General features: G+C 36.4%; 1 protein-coding gene across 6 annotated transcripts in view; it reads left to right on the forward strand.

The window, feature by feature from the left end:
- The window catches only part of SPATA6 (spermatogenesis associated 6), a 107,479-nt gene that overhangs the window by 56,767 nt on the left and 27,490 nt on the right, over nucleotides 1-23,222 (forward strand). For 3 of the 6 annotated variants that reach the window (XM_066269243.1, XM_066269247.1, XM_066269241.1), the window contains exons 10-11: nucleotides 9,861-10,048; nucleotides 15,557-15,656. In XM_066269243.1, the coding sequence (XP_066125340.1) occupies nucleotides 9,861-10,048; nucleotides 15,557-15,656 (288 nt within the window). The remainder of the gene's footprint in view (nucleotides 1-9,860; nucleotides 10,049-15,556; nucleotides 15,657-23,222) is intronic. The other 3 variants (XM_066269244.1, XM_066269242.1, XM_066269246.1) reach the window with 3 other exon arrangements.

Below are 23,222 nucleotides of genomic sequence, written 5' to 3' on the forward strand. Positions count from 1 at the left end.
GCGCAGTGGATAGAGCATCGGACTGGGATGCGGAGGATCCGGGTTTGAGACCCCGAGGTCGCCAGCTTGAGCGCAGGCTCATCTGGTTTGGGCAAAGCTCACCAGCTTGGACCCAAGGTTGCTTGCTTGAGCAAAGGGTTACTCGGTCTGCTGAGGACCCACGGTCAAGGCACATATGAGAAAGCAATCAATGAACAACTAAGGTGTCACAACGAAGAACTGATGATTGATGCTTCTCATCTCTTTCCGTTCCTGTCTGTCCCTATCTATCCCTCTCTCTGACTCTCTCTGTATCTCTAAAAAAAAAAAAATGAATTAAATTAAAAAAATGAGGATAGTGTAAGGAACCTCTGGGACAACTTCAAGGTAGTGAGAGTCACATTCATGGAGTTGCCTGAATGAAGAGAGAGAGGAAGAAATTGAAAACCTACTTGAAAAAATGATAAAAAACTTCCCTAACCTGGTAAAGAAAATAGACATACAAGTCCAGGAAATGCAGAGAGTCTGAAACAAGATGAAACCAAAGAGGCCAACACCAAAACATGTCATAATTAAAATTTCAGAGCTAAAAGACAGAGGATCTTGAAAGCAGCAAGAGAAAAGCAGTTACCTACAAGGGAACTCCCATAAGACTGTCAGCTGATTTCTCAACAGAAACTTTATAGGGCAGAAGGGAGTAGCAAGAAATTCAGTGATGAAAAGCAAGGGCCTACAACCAAGATTACTCAACCCATCAAAGCTATTTAGAATTGAAGTTCAGGTTCGATTCCTGGCCAGGGCACACAGGAGAAGCGCCCATTTGCTTCTCCACCCCTCCGCCGCACCTTCCTCTCTGTCTCTCTCTTCCCCTCCCGCAGCCAAGGCTCCACTGGAGCAAAAATGGCCCGGGCGCTGGGGATGGCTCTGTGGCCTCTGCCCCAGGCGCTAGAGTGGCTCTGGTCGCGACATGGCGACGCCCAGGATGGGCAGAGCATCGTCCCCTGGTGGGCAGAGCGTCACCCCCTGGTGGGCGTGCCAGGTGGATCCCGGTCGGGCGCATGCGGGAGTCTGTCTGACTGTCTCTCCCTGTTTCCAGCTTCAGAAAAATGAAAAAGAAAATGCAAAAAAAAAAAAAAAGAAGTTCATATAAAGAGCTTCCCAGACAAGAAATAATTCAAGTTCATCATCACCAAACCAGTATTACATGAAATGTTAAAAGGGTTTCTAGAAGAAGAAGGAGGAGAAGGAGCAGAAGGAGGAGGAGGAGGAAGAGGAGGAGGAGGAAGTGGAGGAGGAGGAGGAGGAAGTGGAGGAGGAGGAGGAGGAAGAGGAGGAAGTGGAGGAGGAGGAGGAGGAGAAGGAAGAGGAGGAGGAGGAGGAGGAGAAGGAAGAGGAGGAGTGGAGGAGGAGGAGGAGAAGGAAGAGGAGAAGGAGGAGGAGAAGAAGAAGGGGAGGAGGAGGAGGAGGAGAAGGGGAGGAGGAGGAGAAGGAGAAGAGGGGAAGAAGGGAAAAATATGAACAATAAAATATCAATAAATAAATATCTGGCAACAATTGAATCTAAAAAACAAACAAGCAGGGCAGAAACAGACTCAGATACAGAGAACATTTTGATGGTTGCCAGATGGGAAGGGGTTTGGGATGGGTGAAACGGTGAAGGGATTAAGAAATACAAATTGGTTGTTACAGAATAGTCATGGGGATGTAAAGTACAGCATAGGGGATATAGTCCATAATCTAATAATTATATATGGTAGCAGATGGGTACTAGATTTATCAGGATGATCGTATAGTAAGTTATGTAATGTCTAATCACCAGTTGGTACACCTAAATCTAATATTGTATGTCAACTGTAATTGAAAATTTTTAAAATGATTTAATAAAAAAAGACCACCACAATAACTAAATAATCTTTTGGTGTCAAGCAAAACTGAGTTTATGGCATAATGTCAATAAGCAAAAAGTACACCTTGGTAGTCTTAGTAGTATCTCTGAAAGGGGAAGGCTAAGGACATTTATTGGTAGGGTTTTAGCGTCTGTGCTCCAGTGGTTTATGGTAGGGCTTTTAACAAGGGATTCTAATGGTAAAGTTTGTTATACAGAAGTTTAGGATTAATGGACATAAAGGTTGGGAGTCTTAAAGCAAGTCTTGATAAACAGTTATTTGATGAGGAAGGGGTGTGTCTTATCTAACTGATCTCTTGTCATAGAAAGGGACTGTTTGCCCAGAATAAGAACCTCTGTTTCAGGAAGGGAGTTGATTGATGATTGAACAGACTGTTGTGCGGATAGATATTGATATTTTATGGGAATGTCCTGAAGCAAATAATGAAATTATTTACTGGTTTGTAGCATTTTTTCCTCCTGGGAGAGAATATAAAGGAATTCATGGTAAAATCAGTGTGAGGAAGGTGGGCCTCGGTTCCGTGTGGATAGCTAAGCCGTGTGAATGCAGGTGGTCTCATTGCTCACATGCTTCACTAAGTTACACTTTCCATTAATGGTAAACATTGTTAGGTTTATTCCTAGAAACCTCATAACTTTGTTTCCTATTGCAAATAATATTTTATGTAGAATTATATTTTTGTGTGTTTTATCGATCTATAAGTTTCAAATTGATTTTTGTGTAAAATTCTTGTCATAGATACTGATTTTTTAATAGAGGAAACCATATCATCTACAAATAATGAATTTTATTTCTGCCCTGCCCTTCTAATTATTACTTAGTAGGATCTTCAATATAGTGTTGAATAAAAGTGATGATAGCAGATGTGGCAGAGACATTTATTGGTTATTGGCTATTCGTGTCCTGTCAGTCTTTTCAAGCCCTCTTGCAGATATGTAGGGGCCTAGTTCTAGCCAATAGGATGTGAATGAAGATTATGTGGCTCTCTTCCAGGATGAAGCATAGAAGAATGATGTGAATTCCTTCCTGTTACAGTGACAAGGAGACCTTGTGGTCTAGACCGAACAGCTATAAATTTTTCATCGCATCTCATTAGCATAGCTCCTTGGGCAGTTTTGCGAAGTGTTAATTTCTCTTGCTAACCTGTATTAACATAATGCACAGGGAACAATGAACCCTTATTGTGTTAAGACACTGATTTACAAACTCAGTTTGCTACTGCAGTGTAGCCTAATATGTTGCAGCCTAGACTAATGCAGTGTGCGTTCTTGTCTTGATCCTGTCTCTGATAGGACCATGTCCAAGTTTTCACACCAATTAATGTTATTTGCAGTAGATTTTTGTTACATATTCTTTAGCAAGCTAAAGACTTTTCTTTGAAATTTCATGTTTAAAAAGAATATTTATTTTTAAATTATGAGTGGGTGTTGAATATTATCAAGTTCTTTTTTTTCCAGCATCTATTGAGTTGATAATATGTTTTTTGTTTTTTTGTTTTTGGTAGTGAATGAATAGATTTTCTAATGGTAATCCATCCTTGCATTCATTGAATAAGTCCAACTCGGTCATATTATATTCTTTTTTTAACATTACTGCATTTAAGTTTTAATTATTTATGAGTTTTCACATACATGTTACTAGTGAGGATGGGTTGTAAATACCTTTCTTCCACTTTTCTTGAAGGCTTTGGTATTAGGTGGGGAATATTTTCTTTCTTTCTTGGGAGCAGTTTGTTCCTTAGCTCTGTCATTAATAAATTGGATTGTGAGGCCTGACCAGGTGGTGGCGCAGAGGATAGAGCGTCGGACTGGGGTGCAGAGGACCCAGGTTCGAGACTCTGAAGTCGCCAGCTTGAGCGCGGGCTCATCTGGTTTGAGCAAAGGTTGCTGGCTCGAGCAAGGGGTTACTCGGTCTGCTGAAGGCCCACGGTCAAGATACATATGAAACAGCAATCAATGAATAACTAAGGTGTCGCAACGAAAAACTGATGATTGATTCTTCTCATCTCTCTCTGTTCCTGTCTGTCCCTGTCTGTCCCTCTCTCTGACTCTCTCTTTGTCCCTGTAAAAAAAATTAATTAAATAAATAAATAAATTGGATTGTGAGGTCATCTTCTGGGGACTTCCCACATAGGCTTTCTGTGAGCTTGGGCTACAGGAATTTTTCATTTGTTTCTGCCATAGATCTCATGTATCACTGGCCTGGAACCCTTACCACTTAATAGCTTTTTATCTTTGCTTAAGTTTTCTTGCCTATAAAGTGTAGATAATGAAATACCTCATAAAATTGTTGTGAGGATAAAGTTATTTATATAAGTATATAAGAACAATTGTCTAAGAAGGGAGGATTTCTTAAACCCCAACCCAATGATTGATATATTTAGGAATTACTTATTTTTGTTACATTATTTTGAAATTCTTTTTCTAAATTCTTCTCTAGTATAAAGAAAGTTCATCTTCTGTAAGCCAAACCAGATAGTATAGCACATGGGTTTTTAAATTGGAATCAGTAGAAATTAATCATTCCCTTAAAGTAGAATTTACTAAGGAATGTTCTTGGCAGATTTGAGAAACCAACCTCAGTTACCAAACTTTGTTTTTCTTCCTTTTGAATCAGAACAATACTTCCTTCTTCACATCCTGAAAGTAGTACCTATACGAACAGTCCTTATTCTCAACTACTTGCCACTATTTCCACTAGAATTATTTATATTTATTTCATAATTTTTTTAAAATTTTTATTTTATTTATTCATTTTTAGAGAGGAGAGAGAGAGGGAGAGAGAGAGACAGAGAGGAGAGAGAGACAGAGAGAGAGAAGGGGGAGGAGCTGGGAGCATCAACTCCCATATGTGCCTTGACCAGGCAAGCCCAGGGTTTCGAACCGGCGACCTCAGCATTTCCAGGTCAACACTTTATCCACTGCACCACCACAGGTCAGGCTATTTCATAAATTTTATATTTTAAATTCCCATTAGGAATTTTATAGCATGGTGTGTAGTACCAGGCACTAAGTAGCCTTTCAACAAATATTTGTTGTATAGGTGAATTTCCTGATCCCTTTATACTTAGTAGTTAATTCATTCAATAACTTGACCTTGAAGTTCCTGTAAATATAAAAATTATATGGCCATTAACATGGTTTAACTTATTAACTTACTGTATAAGCAACTTTTCAGGAATCTTATTGTATAAGTATGATATAACCAAACCATTATACATCACAGATTTGAGAAATATGTCAAACATATTACATAATCACATCATATTTATGTAATTGCAGTGAATTTAGCATATAAAATTTTCTTTTCTACCTGTAACAATTTCAAATTAGCTTAAAATATTAGGGTTTTTTTCTTCATACTTTTCAATGTTGTAATTATGACATTCCTGAGGTTTTAGAAAGGGCATTTTAAAAACTATTTGCATAAATGTAGATATATGTTGACGTGTGAAGATTGTTATAAAAAGAGGAAGTAAATATTATTGTCTTTCATTAGCCACGCTCTGCAGTTTGTGTTTTCACTAATTTTATTTCACTTTTATTTGTGGCAAACGTATAAGGTTATTCCCCCAATTTACAGATAAAGAAACTAAAGCTTAAATAGAGTTAATGACTCATACAGAGTCAAATAACTAGGAAGGATTCGGACTGTAAGCCAGCGTTTTTGAGGAGCCATCTAAGAAATGGAATTCTTCTGTAATGAGGCAAAGAGATAGTTTAGTATTCCATTAGGTTTTTGAAAGTGAATAAGTAACCAATGGAAAATTCACAAGAGCTCTGGAAACACTTTTTTAAAGCTAAGGCTTAAGGTTTAAAGTTCAAAGTGTATTCTTATCAAAGATTTATGCCCTCATTATACCTGCCAGTCCCCTTTTTAGATATAAAACTTTCCAAATCATGTTTACTCTAATTCTCCGGAAAGACTACATCCCAGCTGCATTCCCACTGCACAATTACTTATTGTATGTCTATTTAGTCCCTGTTTCGTTCCTCAATGTTTTATCATTACTTGTTTTCTTTTTCATGTCTCCCATTCTGGATTGTATTGTCTTTGAGGTCTCCTATTGTGTTTATCTGCAATTGCTTCTCCTACCTTGTTCAGTACTTCTTACAGTGCATAGAAGATTCTTGATAAATGTTGAACAGTATTGAGTTGAGCATTTAAGGTTCTCTGCAATGTGCCTTCTTCATCTCTATCATAATCTTTTACATTCCTTTCCTAGATAGCTTAGTTTTGTAGTCATTGTTTATCTGTCCTTGTGCCTTCTTCTCCATTCTGAGTGCCTTTTCCCCTCTTTCTCTACTTATGTTCTTAAATCATTTTTTTTTTGTGTGTGTGACAGAGAGACAGAGAGAGGGAGAGATAGGGACAGACAGGAAAGGAGAGAGATGAGAAGCATCAATTTTTTGTTGCAGCACCTTAGTTGTTCATTGATTGCTTTCTCATACTATATGCCTTGACTGGGGGCTACAGCAGACTGAGTGGCCCCTTGCTCGAGCCAGCGACCTTGGAATAAAGCTGGTGAGCCTTGCTCAAACCAGATGAGCCCAGATGCTCAAGCTGGCGACCTCGGGGTCTCAAACCTGGGTCCTCCACATCCCAGTCTGATGCTCTATCCACTGCGCCACCACCTGGTCAGGCTCTACTTACATTATAAATTACAGTCTCACCTCCTCCATGAGACCTCCACCATTCAGCTCATTAGAAGTCTTGGACTTTCCTTCTGCAGTTATTTTCATTAGGGTCTGTCTGCCACTTAGCCTACCTCATTCTCAGTTGTGTTTTGTTTATCCCTGTCTCATCTGGACTGTGAAATTTAAATCCCTGTATCTCTAGATCTGACTATTATCTAACATGTTGTTTAAGAGATTCTCGGTGAATGTTCTAATAAATAGAGAAAGAGTTGTAGTTACCTAAAAGGGGCTTTATTTAAAGCATTGCTAATTAGTTTGGGGAGAAATTTTAGTAGATAAAAAATAAAGTCATCTGCCAGCCAACATGACTCAATTGCCACTGAAATTATAATAAAGAAAAAATAATTTTTTTAGTTTAAGCCAACTGGCTTATTTTTGGATATAATTCTAGAAACAGCATTATAGCACTGTTTTTTCCCTTGCTTATCAATCTCTTAGTGTATACACTTATGTTTGTTGACCATGGACCTCTTTGATCTTGTTTTTGACATTGACTGTTTCTGCTTTTTGTCTCTGTGAACAGTTAACAGTGGAGCAATTTTCAGTTCTTTCTTTTATTCAATCTGGATCACATATTTCTTGGTCAGCTTTTTGGGACTGTAACCGAGTCATTTGAATTCCGTGCTGTGTTTCTGGGATGAAAGCTTGATTCTCTCAGCTGACTGTTGACTCACCATATGTTGCTATAATTCTGGAAAAAGTGAAAAATGAGGAAGTGTTGAGTCAAGGAGCTGTGTGGGACTGGCATTTTAGTAATAAATTACTTATATTTATTGTAGAACTATTTTAAGCACCTAGACATTCTGCAAGATACTCTAATAAAAGTATTGAAAATCTATAAATGAGCTATTATTGACCCTATTGTATGTAAGAGAGATATGATTCTGTGAAAGATTAGGTAGCCTTCTTAAAGGTCAAATATTTAGTAAATAGTACTGCTAGTATACTATCCCAATACTTAATACAATGACTAGAAGTTAACTGTGTTAAATAAATGCATTTCCTCCTTTCATTATCTGTTGAACTCAACACCACATTTTCACTCCCATCACTGCATCAAAGCTATGCTTGTTAATGTCACTGATGACCTTCCTATTGCTAAAATCTAAAGGTTCATTCTCAGTCTTTTTTTTTCTTAGGTGGTAGGAGGGGAGACAGTGAGGCAGACTCCCACATGCACCCTGACCAGGAGCCACCCAGCAGCCCCATCTTGGGCCGATGCTCAAGTACTGAGCTATTTTTAGCACCTGAGGCTGATGTGCTCAGACTAACTGAGCTATCCTCAGTGCCGGGACTATGCTCAAACCAATTGAGCCACTGGCTGCAGGAGGGGAAAAGGGAAAGAAAGGGGAGGGGAGGAGAAGCAGATGGTCACTTCTCCTATGTGCCCTGACCAGGAATCAAACCTAGGACATCCATATGCTGGGCCAACTTTTTATCCACTGAGCCACTGGCCAAGACCATTCTCAGTCTTTTCTAACTTGACATGTCAGCAATATTTGACCCGTTCACTCCTCTTCCTTGAAATACATTCTTTAATTGCCTTCTAGAACAACATATTCTCCTACTTCTTCCCTTTCTTCCTTGGTTACTCTTTAGTCTGTTTTCTTTTCATCTTCACATCCTGTTAATAACAGTAGTATTCCCAAAGCTCAGTCTTCAGATGTTATCTTCTACTTACTCTCACTTCCTTGGTGATATCACCTAGTACAGTGGTCAGCAAACTCATTAGTCAACAGAGCCAAATATCAACAGTACAATGATTGAAATTTCTTTTGAGAGCCAAATTTTTTAAACTCAAACTACATAGGTAGGTACATTCCTTATCGAGGTAGCGCCCACACATGGTATTTTGTGGAAGAGCCACACTCAAGGGGCCAAAGAGCCACATGTGGCTCACAAGCTTCAGTTTGCCAACCAGGGACCTAAGTGTCATATCTTTAAATACTATTTCTATTTTTATCCTGGATCTTCCTCTGAATGCCACTCTGATATGTTGGTTGATTAGTAAAATACAAGTCTCCTAATATCTCACTTTTCTACCCTTCCAGCTCATAATATTATACTTCATACGAACTCAACTTTTCCAATTGTTTAGGTCAAAAGACTTTGGTGTTATCTTTGACATCCAGTCCACTAGCAGATCCTGTTGGCTGTCTTTAAAATGCCTTCTGCATCCAATAATTTCACCTCTAGTGCTATCACTCTGATCCAAGCCAACATCCTTTTCTCTATTGTGTTATGATAGTTTCCTAGCAGATTTCCCTATCATTGCCTTTGATCCCTCTATAAACTGTTTTTAAAATAGTGACCAAGGAGATCACTAAATTAAAAAAAAAAAAAGCACATTTTCCCTACTCAGAATAGAAGCCTAAATCTTAAAATCTACCATTCTGACCTCATCTCCTAGTATTTAGTCCAGCCCTGCTGTCTTCCTTGATATTTTTATTTCTAATATATCAGGTATGCCCACACCCCACCCCTCAGGATCATTTATCTCTCTTTCTGGGATGTTCTTCCCATAGATGTCCTCATGACTTAGGTCTTGTGGTCTTTACTAAGATCTCAGGCCTGTACTCCTTAGGTCTTTGCTAAGACATGCTCTACTGTATGCAGTCCCCACTTACTCTCCTACTTGAAATGAACAGCTCCTTCCCTATGTACTCCTCCCACCGCAACTATCAAGATTTCTTATCTCCTTTCCTGTTTTATTTTCTTGCCATGGTATTTGTCAATCTTTGACATACTATAGATTTTATCTATTTGTCTTGGTGTGTGTATGTGTTTAAATCTATTTCTCTTTACTAGAATGTAAATTTTACTAGAATATAAGTTTCACAAGGGCAGGAATTTATGAATTTGTCTATCCTGGTTTATTCATTCGTCTGTCCCCAGAACAAATAAAGCAATGAATGAGTATTAGAGCTAGATTTTTGTTCTTTTGGCCTCAGAGCTAAACTATGCTACTTTGTTTTGTTTTGCTATGTCCTTTGTTTTGTATGTATACCCCTACCTTTGCCTCATCCCTCCTCAAAAAACCCTTAGAATTGATAACGTTTTATAAATTTCAGGCATGTGTAGTGAACAATCCAGATGCATTTATTGTTTACTCTTAAAATAATAATAATTGATACATTCTGAAATTCACCTTCAGATTTAGCTGTGGCATTATGTATTTAAACCTTTAGAAAGTATGTGTGTCTGTCTGTATTATGTGTGTGTGTGTGTGTATAGCGTTACTATATATATTGTGTGTATACACATATACTTTTTTAAGCAGGTTATCAGGACACCCCATGGGAGAGACTTCGATGACTCTTTGGAAAGGTGTGATGAGTGTTTGAGCTCAAGGTCATGTAGCAAGCCCCAGTATTCAGCGAGGACCTTACTTGTCCATTCAGCACCCTCAACAATGCCGAAGCATTCTCCAAGTCCTGTGTTAAATCGAGCTTCTCTCAGGGAAAGGTAATGCTAAGTCTCTATTCTGGACTACTTTTTTGAATAATCATTACTAGAAAGGAGAAAGTAGCAGTAATGTATGTGAAATGGTAATTTGTAAAAGTATAATTTGATTTCAGAGGCTTAAAGTGTTTTTGTTTAGAACATATTGCATATGAAAATAGTGTTATATACTCTTCCCCAGCCCTGTTCTCTTAAAGTGAGTTTACTATTATTGAGTTTATTAATTAGGGTGACTTTAACCCTGATTAAATATGATAGTTCATAAATAGAGTATGTAATAGTTTGGTTTTAGTAGATTCATAAGTATTATTAATATTATAGGCATGGCTTATGTATAAAAATAGTATAGGTTATATTTTTCTTTTGGTGATGATGATAATATATATTATTGGTATATGGTACCTACTTCCCTCTGATAACCTCCCTCCAATTCTCTAAGAGAATCTTAATCATGTAAAGATTCTAGCTTTCCCTCTAAAAATGCCTTTGCAGCCAAAGTTAGCCACTAGTTATAATTAGAATGTGAAAGAAATAATTCCTCTTTATCTGTTTTTTTGTTATTGTTGATATTGAATCCAAATTAGAAATTCCTTGCCTTTCTCACTAATAGTAACATGAAAATTAAATCATCCTAAATTTCAAAAACAATAACACCCAACCCTTAGTATTTAAAATTTTTTTTATAGAAATGAATACTTAACATAAAATACCATTCACAACATGGAAATAAAATCTATCTTTACATAAAATATTTAAAAGCTAGAGTATTACACTAAATTTTTATAGCATATTAGGTTCATCAGACATAACTGACCAAAAGTTTAAATTAACGGTAGAGGGCCCATCAAAAGTTCATCTTAAAATTGATGTGTCAGTTTGTAGACTGTATTAAAATATTTCTGTTCTGAACAAATAGATTTGTCTGTTTTCTCATTAACCTGATTGATAAGCATTCAAAAAGAGTATATGGAGGTATGCTAGAGAGACCAATCCTGAGATAGGGAATTTTGATTAATGTTGCTTTTAGTCCATTATAATCATGTCTATGGGGATCATCGAGTTCAGATAGATAGATAGATAGATAGATAGATAGATAGATAGATAGATAGATAGATGATATCTGTAGGCTTTAAAAGTTTAAGAGAAGCTCTTGAAAGAGGTTTTTCTGCTGAAGTCGGGTAACTTGCATCTCTGTATCAAGAGATTTTCTTTGATTTCCAGGTCTGCTCAGAGATTGAGACATATAATTTATGCTACTCTCTCTTTACCTACTTTTAGAACTATGAACTTGTGGTTTTGTTGATTAGGTTCTTTGCTGTTATCTGTAGGCTTTCAAGATTTTTTTATCTGTATCTTCTTGGAAATGTTTTTATAAATAGTCTTGTATTTTTCTACCTTTTCACATATTTTACAGAACCCTCCAATTGTTTACCGCTATGGTACAATATCCATTTTTTTAATTGGGAAAGCCATGTTTATTTATTGGCAGTGAGTAAAGAATGGCAAAAGCATAGTGGAGGTTTGCAGCATGGAGCACTGCTGAGTGAGAAACAGAGGGAAGGGGTGCCCAGAACACACTGCTGGTACAGAAAAGCAGATGGAAGATGCTCATAGGAATACCGTGTGTGTGTGTGTGTGTGTGTGTGTGTGTGTGTGTGTGTGTGTGTGAATGCAGAGAAAAACGTCTGGAATCAAACTCCCACAACTGCCTTCAGTAGTCACATCTGGGAAGGGCAAGGGTAGTGCTCTTCTGCACAGAGATCCCTGATGGTGCTCGTTTCCTGAGGCACGTGCATGGATACACAGACAGAAACATGCCTTAGGCACATGTGTTACTTATCAACCACACTGACATCTAACAGAATATGTGGCACATAGTAAGAAACAGTGCTGAACAGTTCACTGTTGAGAACTCTCCCTTTCACTCGCTGTGCACCTGATGGCCAGAAGCTCATGCCTTGCCCATCTACATGGAAGGCTGCCAGGTTCTGCTTCTTATTGTGGGCACCCATGTCATCTTTCTTGGCAGTATCAATTGTAATCTTGTGTTATTTTATCCTTGTACGTAATTTTGTTCCAGCTTTTGAAGCCTGTCCTTTCAATGTTGATAAAGTCTTCATTGGGACTATATCCAAATTTTTAAATTGAGGATAGCTAACGTCAGTTGTCCTCTTTTCTGATTTCAATGCAGGGAATGGCTTAGAGTTGATAATGAAATTTACACATTTATTTTGATGCTGGATAGTAGATGTGGGTAAGTTCTTTGCTAGAAGAAAATGAGTGATTCTAATATTAAACATTACCTATCTTAATCTATGATGAGGAAGGTTGAAGTCCTGTTAAAATAAGAGAATATAATGAAAACAAAATCTAAAACATATAAACAATAAAATTTGGAGGGTACGTTCTAGGATAGTTACACATTTTAATTCTACTGAGATGAAATTTCTGTACTTTTAGTGTATTTTCTAAAAATGATCTAGATTTAGTCTATAAAGGAAAATAAAATATCTTTACGACATATTACTAGGAACAAAATCATTTTGTTTTTTAGCACACTCAGTACCACATCTTTAAATATAAGACATCTCTGATCAGCTTTTTAGGTCACTCAGCAGTATATTTATAGTGTATTTATACAATCCATTGGAATAATAAGCAATTTAAACTGATGTAGTTGTAAATTATATATCCCAGGAAAAAGTGGGAGTATGACAGAGCATACAACTATAGAAATTTATCTGAGTAAATAGTCATTAAAGTTAATTAAGTTTTCTCTAAGATTGCTGAAATGCTGACTCCTTAATCATTTATATGAATAAACAGACTTTTAAAAACTTTATCAGTGACTCTAAGAAAATAAATTTTTTATTTATAGTGAAGGTTATTTTTGTTTTAAGCTCATTTTTAAAATGCCTCTAATAGAATTAATACACCATAAAATGTTCAATTTTGATGTATTAACGTTCAGAAGCAGTTTTCTCCTCAAAGTATAAATATTAATATTATGACTTATAATTTATATTGGGCTATAGAATTAATACAAAAAGTCAGACTAAGAAATACTAGCAAATTTAATTTAAGAAGAGCTTATATTTTTTAAAATCTTGCTTAAGGTTTAGATTTTTGTAAATGAGTTAAAGATCATTAGGCAATCATTTCTTATACCACAGCACAGACTAGTGGATCCTCTCAGGGTGTCGTTGAAGGTCCATGGTATCCTATTGGGGCTGCATAGGGATCTTGGATTTTCAGATGTGAACATATGTAGCAAGTAGTCTGCCAGTATATTTGCAGTGATACAGTAATACTTCCTTTTACAAATGCGGGAGATTGAAATTTAGATATAGTTGATCATTCATTATTGATTATATTATTTAAAGCAGGTTATGTAAATTATTTATTCTGCTTAATAGTCTATACTCTGAGCAAACATATAAAATTGTAACTTTTTAAGAAAAAATAGGGAGATAAAAAGGCAAAGTTTTAAGCAACCTATTAGCATTTTAGGACTCATTCCTTTACAAAGGATTTATTGATAGCATTTCTTATATATGCATTACAATCAGATTTAGATATTTTCATTGTTACTCGAATAGCTTAATTATACTAATGCCAGTTTTGAGTTTGGGAAGGACATAGAGAGGAATGCTCGTGGAAGGGGAACAAAAGAAAAAAAATAAACAAATAGGACTACATCAAATTAAAAAGCTTTTTGCACAGTAAAAGAAACTTTCAACAAAATGAAAAGAGAACCCACTGAATGGGAGAACATATTTGCCAATGATATATTTGATAAGGGATTAATTTTCAAAATATATGAAGAGCTTATACAACTCAACACCAAGAAGACAAATAACTTGAACTTGGGCCAAGGACATGAATAAACACTTCTCCAGAGAAGACATACACATGGCCAATTGACGTATGAAAAAATGCTCAACATCACCAATCATCAGATAGATACAAATTAAAATGACAATGGGGTATCATCTCATGCCTGTCAGGTGGCTATCATCAATAAGTCAACAAGTGCTGGCGAGGGTGTGAAGTAAAGGGAACCCTCCTGCACTGCTGGTGGGAATGCAGACTGGTACAGCCACTGTAGAAAACAGTATGGAGTGAACTCAAAAAATTAAAAATGGAACTGCTTTTTGACCCAGACATCCCACCTTTGGGAGTACATCTGAAGAAACCCAAAACATTGATTCCAAAGAATATATGCACCTGTATGTTCATTGCAGCATTAATTATAATAGCCAAGATCTAGAAACAGCCCAAGTGCCCATTAGTACATAAGTGGATAAAAAAAACTGTGGTATATTTACATAATGGACTACTACTTGGCTGTAAAAAGGAAGGAAATCTTGCATTTTGTGACAGTGTGGGTGGACCTGGAGATTATTATGCTAAGTGAAATAAGCCAGTTGGAGAAAGACAAGTACCATATCATCTCACTTGTATGTGGAATCTAATGAAGAAAATAAACTAATGAATGAAGTAGAAACAGAGGCATGGTTACCTAGAACAGACTGATATATATATAATGCACAGACACATACAACAATGTGGTAGCCAGAGGCAAATAGGGGTGGGGGTAGGTGGAGGTTGAAAAAGCGGGGATAAATAGGGATGGAAAGAGACTGCTTTGGATGATGGGTGCACAATGCAGTATGCAGATGAATGGTTACTTTATTTCTTTGACATCTTTAATTCCAACACTCAGACTCTAATAAAGTGCATATATTTCCTATTTTTCAATATTTACTTTTCAAAAAATGCACTTATAACATAGTAGAGACTAGACAGGTAATATCATCTGTACTTGAATGGGATCATTCAGTTTTTATCTTCACCTATATTTTTTATTTATTTGTGTGTTTATTGAGGTATAATTGACACACAACATTATATTAGTTTCAAATGTATAGCTTAATGATTCGATATTTTTGTTGTTTTCCTGTGCGCAGAGAAACAAGAACATGATTAGATTATAAATAATGTTTTAAGAACATTATATATATATTTATATATATTATAAATATTTTGTTTCTTTTCATAAAAGTAGTTTTATTTTTCAGTATTCAGAGAAAAATTTCTTCCACATAGTTTGAGTGTGATTCAATTACTGGAAAATAAGAACTAATTTTAAGGGCACTCTATGTGGAATTATTGTTCTAATATGAAAATCTATATCTTTATGTAGAGATAAAGTTCTAAAGAATTATGTATGGTCAGATACATGGGTATATTCTTCCAAATGCATGTCAAAGCTTATTACTAAGAGTATTTTTTGAACATATTGTGAACACTTAATACTACAGCTGAGAATTAGTACTTGATTTAAATCTACCTTTCATCCTTGGTTGAAAGAAGAAAAGTGTTATTTTTAACATTATATATTGTCACATAGAAATAAGAAAAGAATCTGACTTTCTATGTCTAGCACTTGAAAATACTTCTTTTTCTCTTCCTTTGGCTACAAGTCACCTTTGTTCTTTATGCCTACAGATTCCATTCTGACTGGTGTTCACCTTCAAACTGCGATGAGATCCATGACCGGGTAAAAAATGTCTTGAAATCACATCAGGCTCATCAAAGACATTTATATGTTAGTTTCTCAAATTTTCTCTTGAAGGCTCTTTATAACTGGGTATGGAAACCACCAAAGATGCATAAAGTTTGCAAAATTTAATCACTGGGAAGGAAAAGATACACCCTCCATATCTAACTTCTTCTTTCACCTCAGTCATTATGCAAAATGTATGACACAGATCTGAACTATAAACAAAAGCTGCCCTGGCCGGTTGGCTCAGTGGTAGAGCGGTGGCCTGGAGTGCAGAAGTCCCGGGTTCGATTCCCGGCCAGGGCACACAGGAAAAGCGCCCATCTGCTTCTCCACCCCTCCCCCTCTCCTTCCTCTCTGTCTCTCTCTTCCCCTCCCGCAGCCAAGGCTCCATTGGAGCAAAGGTGGCCCTGGCGCTGGGGATGGCTCCTTGGCCTCTGCCCCAGGCGCTAGAGTGGCTCTGGTCTCAACAGAGCGACGCCCCGGAGGGGCAGAGCATCGCCCCCTGGTGGGCAGAGCATCACCCCTGGTGGGCGTGCCGGGGTGGATCCTGGTCGGGCGCATGCATGCGGGAGTCTGTCTGACTGTCTCTCCCCGTTTCCAGCTTCAGAAAAATACAAAAAAAAAAAAACCCCAAAAAACCAAAACAAAAGCTAGTGATTACTCTCTCATAAAGAGTCAGTAAATAGTGACTATATTCTGATTTTTTCATAGCCTTCAAAATATGGGAACTCTTGTTTTTTGGCCCATTACAAAGCAATTTCATGTCCTGCTAATTGATTTGATTCTAAATGGCAGAATAAGGGAAGGGGTGAGAAAATACATATTTGAAGAAAATGCCCAAGTAATTTTTATGTCAATTAAGTGTTTAAATGCCTTGGACTGTTGGCTCAGTGGTAGATGTTGCCCTGGCCTGTAGAAGTCCCCACTTCAATTCCCAGTCAGGGCACACAGAAGGAGCAACCATCTACTTCTCCACCCCTCCTTTTTCTCTATCTCTCTTTGCCTTTTGCAGCCATGGCTCGAATGAGCAAGTTGGCCTCTGGCACTGAGGATGGCTCCATGGCCTCCACCTCAGGTGCTAAAATAGCTCAGTTGCCAAGCAATGGAGCAATGGCCCCAGATGGGCAGAACATCAGCCCCAGATGGGGGTTGCCCGGTGGATCCTAGTTGGGGCACATGCTGGCATCTGACTCTCTGCCTCCCTGCCTCTCACTTGATAAAAAAAAAAAGTGATTAAGAGAGGAAAAGAGCATGTCAGGTTTATTAGGTTTAATATTAGAAAAAAATCAATATGAGAATATTTCCTGAGATAAGGCAAAACATGTTTACATCAATGACAGCTGAGAAATAATTACTGTGTATTTTTTTGTGTTTAATTCCTTGTTTCATTTATTAGTTTTAAAAAGTTTCTTGTCATAAGTGCCACAGGGGGCACTAAGCTCAGTCTTGGGGGCCTAACTGGATTCTGTGACATTCACATCAGTTTGTACCATTTTAAGTTTCTATTTGCATAGTGTTTTTGAATTAAACTTGTTTTCAAAGTTTAATATACATATAAAAAATAGACACAGCTTAACTAACAGCTTTATGAAATATAATAAAGTCACCTTATTTAACTCTAACAGATCAAGAAACAAAACATTATTAGCTCCACAGAAGTCTCTTCTTTTCCCTCCCAGCTACTACCACTCCCAGGGTAAAGAGCATTCTGACTTATAAGAGTAAGATCAGTATTGTGTGTTTTGATTTTTATATAATGGCATCCTACAGTGTCTACTTCTTTTTTCCCCCAACTTAATTCACTTTGTTTTTGCTATTTAGAGATTTTCTGCAATGCAGACATCTTGTTATACTTAGCAGTAGTCCTTCACTCTTGCTGCTGTGTGGTATTGCATCATATGAAAATACTACAAGTAATTTACTCCTTCCTCCGTTGATGTACGGTTGCTTCTTGTTTGAGCTATTATAGAGCTGCTCTTAGTAGTTTATGCATATCCTTGGGTGACATTGCATACATTTTATTTGGTTATTAGCTACCAGTGGCATTGCTCAGTCATAGGGTATGTGTCCATTCAGTTTTGCAGGTACAGCCAAAGATTTTTCCAAGTGATTAACAGTTTATACTACCACTACTAGTTTATGTGTGTTCTGTTTGTTCGATATCCTCACTGTTATTTGATCATGTGTGTGTGCGCTTGTGTATGTTTTCATTTTGGCATTTTCATAAGTAGTTAGCATTTCATCACATAATAGTTTTAATTTTCTATTTCCTGATGATTAATGAATATGTTCTATTTGGTTATCCCCTTTTGTGAGCATTTTTTCAAGTCAGCTACCCATTTTTGTACTAATTGTCTCCTTTTCTTTTTTGTCTTGTAAAGACTTCCACATCGAGCAGTGGTTCTCAAAGTGTTCACCAGGGTGCACTGGTGTGCCCTAGAAGATTTCCAGGTGCACCCTATGGTATTCCAGAGAAATATGTGCCTGTTGGGGACCAAAAAACCAACAGGGTTTTTGGAGTTTAGATTTTTGGGGGACAGAGGTATGGAGAATTGGCTGTAAGCTAACAGTCTGCCCAACCCCCCCACCTCACTTGCCTGATTAGGTTGCAAAAGGCTGTTAAGCTGTGGCGCTGAATTGTTTACACTACCCCCCATGTTACCCGGAAAGACTGGAGGCAAGTTTCTTCTACCCTTTGTTTGGTGTAAAGTTAAGATGATATGTATGGTGGGGGTTTTCTGCACTCAACACAATTAAGAGTAAAAAGAGAGAAATTCTTCAATGTATTGACAAGGAAATGAGAGTTTGCCTTTCAAATATATGCCCAAACATTGAAGAAATCTCTAGGACACATCAAGCTCATGTTTCTCATAAACACAAGAATGAAAAAACTTAACACATTCATGCCAGGACCTGTCGAATTTACTAAATCTTACTAAGAATGTATCTATATATATAAAAAGATAACTTTTTTTGTCGTTTTTTTATTTTTTAACCCCTTTTTTGCGAATTCTAAAAAGCATAACTCAAAAAATGTAACATAAAAATGTTTTTTAATGTCAGAATGAATTTAATTTTGTTGTATTTATTTTGTTTATCATAAAAGCACACTTGACTTTATATTATTTTTCTTCAATATTTGACTTAATTATTATGACATATTTCTCCAAAATTTGTATATAGTTCACCTACAATTATTTGTAGGATTTTAAATGCACCCTGACTTCAAAAAGTTTGAGAACCACTGACATAGAGTCTTGATAGGAGTTCGTAGTCAGGCATGTTTTGCAGTTTTCTCACTCTGTGCATTGCCTTTTCCTTCTCCTAATGCTATATATGGTGGAAAGAAGTTCTCAATTCCAGTGAATCTATTTCATCATTTTTTAATTAGCATATTTTTAAAATTTTTATCCACTTTAAGACTTTGTTCTTTATCTTTTTCTAAAGGCTTTTTGTTTTCTTTCACATATAAATATATGATCTTGGTGGAATTACTTTTTTCTCTATAGTAGCATGTAAATTTCAAGTGTCAAGAAATGTTCAAGTCTCATGCATATGGACATAACTGTTTTTCATTCTAGTTTCTGTTAATTTTTCATTCCAGTTTCTGTTAATGTCCCTCTTAAGCTCTTCCTTGTTTCACAGTATGTTTTAGCTGATGTTAGTGTAGTTTTAGTGACATTTTTGGCTAATACTTGCAAGGTATATATCTTCCCATCCTTTGTTTTTTATCATTATAAAGTGCATATCTCGTAAATACAAGATATTTTTCAAGAATGAAAATCCAGAATTTTTATGTCAATTGATGAGGCTTTTATTTGATTAATGAGTATTTCTTGGCATTTATTTTTCTTTCTATTAACTAGTTATCTGTTTTTCTTACTATTCTGTCATTTGATTGCCCTAAAAATTTCAACATGCATACCTGACAAATTATTTTTTGTTGAACTCCCCAATCATATTGGAACCTAAGCAACATTTAACTTTTTTTAATCCACCTCTTTTTTGTATATCTATGATTATGCCTTTTTATTTCTACATATATGAAACAGATATATGTCTGTGTAGTAATGTGTCATCATTTTAACTTCATATTTACCCTTTCTAGTATTGTTCATTCTGTCCGGCAATTTCATTTTTTCATCTAGATTCTAGAATCATTTTTCTTCTGCTTGAAGAATTTCCATTGATACTTATTTTCATGTCATTTTGCTGGTTGTGGATTCTGATTTTATTTGTTTGAAAACATCTTGGCTTTAATTTTATATAATGTAGTTTCATTTGATATAAAATTCTAGTTTGATAGTTATCCTCTTTAACATGTTAAAGGAGCCATTTGTTGTCTTCCGGCTTCTTTTGTATCTGTTGAAAATTCAGCTGTTATTCCTTTGAAATAATGTGGGTTTTTCCCCACCCTCAATTGCATTTAAGATTTGGTATTCAACTTTGTGTTTAGTAATCTTACCATTATATACCTAGCTGTGGATTTCTTGGATTAATTCTATGTTAGGTTTTTAGAGTTTCTCAAACTTGTAGGTTATCTTTCATCAGTTTTGGAAAACCCATCAGCATTTTTTCTTTAAACAGTGCTTCTGCCTCAGTATCTCATTATTCTCCCTCTGGAACTCCCTATAGCACTTACATAACATTTTAGGCTGTATCTCATATGTGTCTTATCATTATTTTGATATTTTGAATTCTTTTTTCTCTCAAGTTTGGATATTTTCTTTTGAAATATCCTCTAGATTGTTAATCTTATCCTCTGCTTTGCTTACATTGCTATTAAAGGTATCTAGAACTTTTTGAAAAGTATAACTTAAAAAGACATAAACTACTGGGGTCCCACTCCGGAGTAGGTCCAGGGGTCCCGCAGGAAGAGATGGAGTTAGCGGGAAATGAGTGAGAGAGCCGGATTCTTTAGCATTCACTGCCAGGCATCTCTGCCAATGGCTAGTACGGCTTTATTTTTATACACTAAGTTATAATTACATGGTATGTGGAATATATTGAAATTACAATCACGTGATATGCGGAAAACATTGATTAACAGTTATTTTTGCTTTAATATGAGTAAAACATTCCAGGAAAGGGTTAGTATATTTCTTTAATCTATGAATCAGGTGGTAACTCATTAAGTACAGTTATACAATAACTTGAGCAGTAGCAACAATAACATTGGCACAAGCTTCTAAAAAAGACCCTGTTGATTCTATCTTACTTATCAACCTATTGTCTAGTAAAAACTATGTTTGTCTAGTATTTTTCAACTATTAGTAATCCCAACTATTACTCCCAGAATGTTCCACTGAAGGCTAGGTATGTGAGAGGCTACGTGAGAGGAATGTTTTTATATTCTTCTATAATGAGTAAAGGACTGGGGGAGGGGTTAAGTAATGGATTGGCTTAGGGCTGAAAGGTGCTTTTGTGTTTGGTCTCTGAATCCTACCTATTCATAAGTCCCAATCTATATTTTCCTAATAGGATTTTAGGAGGGAGTTATTCTATAGATCTAGCCCCTTTTGGGGGCTGTCATAGCCAGTCTCCTAGGCCCATAAGCCTAGGCAAAGATGTTTATAGGCTTTTCTGTGGAATTCACACCCTCTGTCTCTTTTCCAGAGAAATTACTGCAAATCTGCAGGGAAAGTACAGTGCTATTCTCCATGTGCCATAAATGATAGCACACACACACCTCAGAGAAAAAAGGGGGGAATAAAAGACCAAATTAATTTAAGAAGTTAAAGAGGGAAGTATCGTCGTGCCTCTTCTTTTGCCGTGACTGTGTCAACCAGCAGCTGTTGATTTTCTTTGCTCCGACTGTGTGAACCAGCAGTTGTTGATCGGCTTCCGACAATAACTATCAAAACTAACTCTAGAAGAAATAGATAATTTTAGTAGTGTATATGTATTAAAGAAATTGAACTTAAAGTTAAGAATCTTCCATAAAAGAAAATACTAGGCCTAGATGGTTTCTCTGTTGAATTCTACCAAAGCTTTAAGTAATATACTGCAGCATGGTATTCCTGTAATGGACAGGAAAAGAAAAGTATGTAACTGGGAAAACTGGTGAAATACAAGTAAAGTCTATAGTGTAGATAATAGCATTACATCAATGTTAATGTCTTAGTTTTGCACAATGTAAGAGTCTAGATGAAGGGTGAAGTTCCTGTATACGGGAAATCTTCATCTTTGCAGCATTTCTCTAAATGGAAAGGGTAAACAATTGAGTTCTTAATTTCAGCTCTTTGCATATTTAACTGAGAGTCAGTGTATTATAGGCCTCTTCTTTCTCGTAGGTACTGTGTATAATTCTTATCTTCTCAGGCGAGACAGCAGAAACTTCCTTCTGACCTCTGGAGGCTTTTTGTCTAGCATTGACCCTGCACAGTTTCAGGCATTCTGCAAGTGTCTTGAAGGAACAATTATCTAAGTTTTACACCTGCTGTTTCTTATTGGGTTTTGCCCTCTCAGACTTTAAATGTTGTCCATCTAGTATAGTAAGATGGCCAAAACCCTGCTGATTTGTCTTCCAGTAGTGAGCCTGTGGTTGAACAAAGCATGGATTCTGAACATTTGGTTTCTGCTTAGAATCTGCAAATGCCCCCAGGAAAAAACTCAGCTGCAGACCATCAGCTCACCTCTCTCAGGAATCTTGACACCACTAGTACTATTGTTTAAGCAGTTTTCTAATGTCTTTAGACAGAAAAACCAACTCTGTGTGTGTGTACAAACCACTTTTTCAACTCAGAAGTAAAAAGACTCTTGGCCTACATTTTTTGAATGGAAGGTAGTAAGGTTGCTTATGTTGGTTTACTCTGGGCACTAATCTCAGTGTCTTAAATTGTTTTACATTAAGAGCAGCCTGAAAACAAGCTCTTAAAATTAGTCATATTTCTCTGCCTCTGTCCATTCAAGTTGTATATATTGAGCATTTTTCACCAAATATCTGCATGTTCTTTACCTGGCATTATGTAAAACACTGGGGATATTTTCATGATATCAAATTTCCTGCCTATAAGAACTTATGTAACCCAATGATTATTTAATAAACCAATAAATGAATATAAAAGAGTAAAAAAGCAGTGTGGCATTATGATTAAATATAAGAATGAAAAGCATAAGTAGGAAATGCCAAAGAAAAACAAATTGACTACATAGGAATATTATTAACTCTATTAAATGTTCACTACAGGCCAAGCACTGTGCCTATATTATTTCATTTTATCCTCATAGTAATCTTACAGAGTAAGTATTATTAAAAAATACTAATATTTTAAAGATGAAGAATGAAGGCTCAGAAAAGTTAAGTGACTTTTAACAGGCCACATAGTTACTTAAAATGATTGGAGCCAAGCTTTGAATCTATATTTATATTCTGATCTTAACCACTAAGCTCTACAGAAATAAACACACACAGTCAATCTGACACACATAAGCCTGATGATATAAATATAAACATGTAAAATATGCAAATATAAGATCCATGGAAACAATAAATGTTCAGAAATCAACAGTAACATACCAGCGATAGCTATTGTAATCTGTACATTGAAATCTGCTCCTTTACTCACAGGTCAGACCAGGGTTCATACTGGTTCTATTTGAAGGCTA

This window comes from Saccopteryx bilineata, chromosome 3 (assembly GCF_036850765.1).
Source record: "Saccopteryx bilineata isolate mSacBil1 chromosome 3, mSacBil1_pri_phased_curated, whole genome shotgun sequence".
Lineage (NCBI taxonomy): Eukaryota > Metazoa > Chordata > Mammalia > Chiroptera > Emballonuridae > Saccopteryx > Saccopteryx bilineata.